This window comes from Embiotoca jacksoni, unplaced genomic scaffold (assembly GCF_022577435.1).
Source record: "Embiotoca jacksoni isolate LCO1_2020_lvr unplaced genomic scaffold, fEmbJac1.0.p SCAF_10, whole genome shotgun sequence".
NCBI classification, from domain to species: domain Eukaryota; kingdom Metazoa; phylum Chordata; class Actinopteri; family Embiotocidae; genus Embiotoca; species Embiotoca jacksoni.
Genome location: NW_027185230.1, coordinates 13378502 through 13383192, shown reverse-complemented (window position 1 = coordinate 13383192; position 4691 = coordinate 13378502). Strand labels below are relative to the sequence as shown.

Here is a 4691-nt window from a genome sequence, read left to right as displayed (position 1 = left end):
TTAGGTGGTCTGAGTGGTACAGCAAGAGCAGTGCTGAGCTAATCACAAGCTGGTCCAGTACAAGCTGGTCATTCAATTTCTAAAAAGATCTTCAAGTTTTCGAGCAATGGAAGTTATTCTACAAGGCTGTATTAGCGTGTTGGCATAAATTGGCAAAGAAAATGATCAGAATTTGTTTATAACTCTTCTAATTACTTTGAAATTAATAGAAAAAAAAAATCTGCAAAATTTAGAGCATTTTTAAACACTATGAGGAAATAAAGATTAAGCTAGGTGCATAATGTAGTGTTGTTTATACACGGTTCCTGTTCAAAGCTCTTGGGATAATTATGCACTTCAGCCCAAATGGACACAATTAAACAAGATTAATTTGTGTTAAGACAAAGTGCTCATTAAATGGCTGGAAAAACAAGCTCAACTCAAATCAAAGGGATCAGTGACTATATCAGACTGAGGTACTTTGAAACCACGATGTCCGCTATCTTTGAACTTTGCCCTTTGTAAACCCACAGTCACAGAAGCGATCAAACCAACTCCTCTCTTCCGACCAATCACAAGCGTCCTTTCTGGCAGAAGTCGCACACCCCTGTTCTTTCCCCTGTCTCCCGTTCAAGAGTCAATTTTTTTTTTAACTTTGCAGAAACGCTTACCTATTTCACATTCGGGTCCCGGTCCCAGTCCCACACCCGACGGCAAAATGTCTGAGAAAGGAACTTTTGACACCAACGTGCTGACCCTCACCAGGTTCGTTCTGGAAGAGGGCAGGAAGGCCCACGGCACCGGTGAGCTGACAAACCTGCTCAACTCCATCTGCACGGCCGTCAAAGCCATTTCCACCGCTGTGAGGAAGGCTGGGATTGCTAACCTGTGAGTACTATTTCCTTTTTTTTATTTTTCATTTAAAATAGTAGCAAAAACGTGCGTCCACCCGAAAGTGAAAGTAAATAAATGTATTATTTCACCATAGCAAGTTAAAATTTCTATGCTGTTTCAGTTCGAGCTGCAACAAACAATAAATAGTATTTTTTTGTAAACAATGAAAAAATGGTCGTCAGTTGATTTGATTTAAACTAACGGTTGATATTTGAGCTTAGTTTTATTTGTAGTTGCAGGCAGTGTGACATGAGAGCCAGTAAGCAGTTTTAACTAAGCCCCTGTCCAAAAGTAAACTCTGCACTTGTTGTGCACGATCCTCCGGGCCAGAGGTCAACAAGATAACTGGTTTTTCAGACTGTTTTTATTGCTGCATGTTCATTTTTTAATCACATTTTCTTAATTGTGTTGTGAAATGGTATCAGAATGAATCCTTTTTCAAGGCTTTTAAAAACCTCACGCTGCTCCTTCTTTCCTCTCCCGGAAGATACGGCATCGCCGGAAGCACCAATGTGACCGGGGACCAGGTGAAGAAGCTGGACATCCTGTCCAACGACATGGTCATCAACATGATCAAGTCCTCCTTCACCTCCTGTGTGCTGGTCTCAGAGGAAGACGAGAAGGCCATCATCGTGGAACCGGACAAGAGAGTATGTGCATCTGTGCACTGTGTATTTATGTTTTTGCCTGAAAAGGTGCAATACTTTTTTTTTTTTTTTTCTCGTGTGGTGGTGATTAAATTCTTTTTTCCTCGACCAACAGGGAAAATACATCGTGTGCTTCGATCCACTGGACGGTTCCTCCAACATCGACTGTCTTGCCTCCATTGGAACAATCTTCGCCATCTACAGAAAGGTCAGTGGCTCTGAGACTGCCTGCCGATTGCAAACACACTAAAATGATTACACCGGCCCATTGTTCAGCTGTCAGCTGCGGATTATAGGGCGGTCTGCTGGTCAGTCCAAACTGAAATAACAACGGTGACACTGACATGAAATGTTGTGGAGTTTCTTGGTCCCCAGAGGGTGAAACAGAACGACTTACGGTGACATCCTGACTTCTTCGAGAGAAGTGTTTAAATGTGGTACATACATTCACGTCCCACTCAGGATGAAGCTAGTGTTACCATGTCAACACATTCAAGTAAGATTGTGAACACGGTGAATGACTTAATATCGACGTATCAGCAGGGCCATTGTTAGCGTGTTAGCATCTGACCTCAACCTTTCGCTCAAACCACCTCTCAGAGCTGCGATCATGACTGCAAACCGTCTCCACAGTTTTGCAAAAAAGCATATCCGTCACACACCAGGAGACCTTTTCAAAAGTTAGCTGCACAATGATCTGACATAACACGCACAGAACGGTGGATTAGATACCAGGTATGCAGGAAGAAAAGAAAAAAAAAACACGTTGTACAATTTAGGCCTCAATAAAAAATAAAAAAAAAGAGGGTCTATTTTTACACTGTTGCCGATATCCTTCTCCCCATAAACTCCCGTCAAAGAAACCATCATTCTAACTGTGTGTCTCCCATCTCATTGGCTCCTTTTCTAATTTGTGACATTTTTGCACACAGACCACAGACGGCGAGCCGTCTGAGAAGGACTCTCTGCAGTCTGGAAGACACATCGTAGCAGCTGGTTACGCTCTGTACGGCAGCGCCACCATGATGGTGCTCTCCTCCGGGCAGGGAGTCAACTGCTTCATGCTCGACCCCGTAAGACTCGAGGGTTCACCATAACAGATGGAATCCAAACTGCAACCGCATTCAATGTGCGAAGTGTTAGTTTTCGCTGCAGTGATTTCTTTTCGGCCGTGTTTGACGGCGTTTGTGATGGTTCCCCCCCCTTCCCCCCTTTTTTTTTTTTTTTTTTTTCTCAAGTCAATCGGCGAGTTCATCTTGGTGGATCGGGATGTGAAGATTAAGAAGAAGGGAAAGATCTACAGTTTGAATGAAGGATACGCTCAGCACTTTTATCCAGATGTGACAGAGTACCTGCAAAAGAAGAAATTCCCTGAGGTGAAGCCAACATCTTTGTCACCAAGGATCAAGTCTTAACAATGTGAAAACGAGAACAAACTCATTTTGGATCCAGAATATTGTAAAAAGAAATGTAGATAATGAATCAACATTTTTGTGTTTCCAGGACGGTTCTGCTCCATATGGCGGTCGGTATGTCGGTTCGATGGTCGCAGATGTTCATCGAACTCTGGTGTACGGAGGAATCTTTTTATATCCTGCCAATGTCAAGAGTCCGAAGGGCAAGGTGAGCAAATGGAACGTCTACCAATTGTACATTTTTTCTGACGATTTATGTTAATTTGCTGTAAAAGCCACACATTAAGTTATGATATATATTCTTACGATGTAACAACTCTTCTTTCTTTCTTTTTTATACCTCTTAGCTGAGGCTGCTGTATGAATGCAACCCCATGGCCTTCATCATGGAGCAGGCGGGGGGCATGGCAACGACTGGAGCCATTAATGTTTTGGACATCCAGCCCGCCACCATCCACCAGAGAGTCCCTGTGGTCCTGGGGTCTCCCGATGACGTGCAGGAGTACATTGCCATCTACAAGAAGCATAACAAATGAGGTATGAGATATCATAACACAAATACCAACAAGCAAACTGTCTGGGACAATAAATAGAAATGATCATGCTTCTTTTTTTTTCATTTTTTTTTTTTTCATTTTCCTTGACTCTGGCAGGTCAAGTCTTGTGGTGAAATTCCCTCAATCAGGACTGACGACACAATCAGGAGCCTCAGTCAGGACACTCATTCCACTTTGTACTCGTTCCCTCTGTTGCACTGATGAAGGACCAGGAGCTGCTTCTTCACAGGGTGCTTCTTCCATTTTGCTGTTCGGTATTTGGAGAGAATTAACCTTTTTTTTTTTCTTTTTTTTTTTTAAAATAAAGACCACTGGAAAGATTCTCATCTATTTTATTGAGTTGCAACATCACGTTGATCTGCCACTCTGGCAACGCAACCAATCCCCCTCTCCATGGGCCCTGATTTTCCCCAAATCTGAGCAGTTTGTCCCATTTTTATGAATGAGCAATGCTTTCTTTTCATAATGCTGTTAAAAAAAGCTGTGAGCAACGCATTTTATTTCATTTTATTTGGACATAATGGCTTGTTGGGATGGAAGCTCAAATATCCCTGAACAAGAAAAAGGGACGCCGTTGTTTCTCAGATATCTAAAACCACAAATCAGTAACTATGAGTTGTTCTATTATTGACACAAACGGATGTAAATATGCTGTATGCAGTATGTATAGTAAAAAAGCGCCTTTCCGGTTTTAAAATTGCACGTAATGTTAAACATATTTGGGATCTTTTTGATATTGTTAACGAGTTAACTCGTAATCAAAACACTTTTAAAACACCTTTTAAAGGAATAGTTCAAGATTTGGGAAAATACACGTTAGCTTTCCTTCGGATGATGACGGAAAAAATCTATACCGGTTGTTGATGTTGCATTCAATACAACCAAAATTAAATTCAATGCCAAAGTCTCGACACCAGGGCAGGAGCCAAGAAGAAGTCAAGCACGTAACACCAAATTGTTGATTTCACACCAAGTTTGTGTATGTTACACAACGAGTACAAATGAATCCATTTGAGTGAGCTTTAGAAGTGTTTAGTTAGTGTTTCCCCTTTTTCTCCTCTTAATGCTAAGCTATGCTAACTAGTTGTCCCAGTTTCCTGTTTAAAGGACATACAGCATAAGTATCAATATTTACATCCAACTTAAAGCCAGAAAATGATATTCCTAGGAAATTTGGAATAGAATTTGAATTGTCCTCT

General features: G+C 41.5%; 1 protein-coding gene across 1 annotated transcript; it reads left to right on the top strand.

The window, feature by feature from the left end:
- Window positions 1-621: 621 nt before the first annotated feature.
- Window positions 622-3813, top strand: fbp1b (fructose-1,6-bisphosphatase 1b). Its single transcript, XM_069168214.1, has 8 exons — window positions 622-867; window positions 1361-1523; window positions 1636-1728; window positions 2453-2593; window positions 2759-2896; window positions 3024-3143; window positions 3283-3472; window positions 3589-3813. Exons 1-7 carry the CDS (start codon window positions 698-700, stop codon window positions 3469-3471), a joined length of 1014 nt encoding a protein of 337 aa, XP_069024315.1. The 5' UTR covers window positions 622-697; the 3' UTR covers window position 3472; window positions 3589-3813.
- The last annotated feature ends 878 nt before the right edge of the window (window positions 3814-4691 follow it).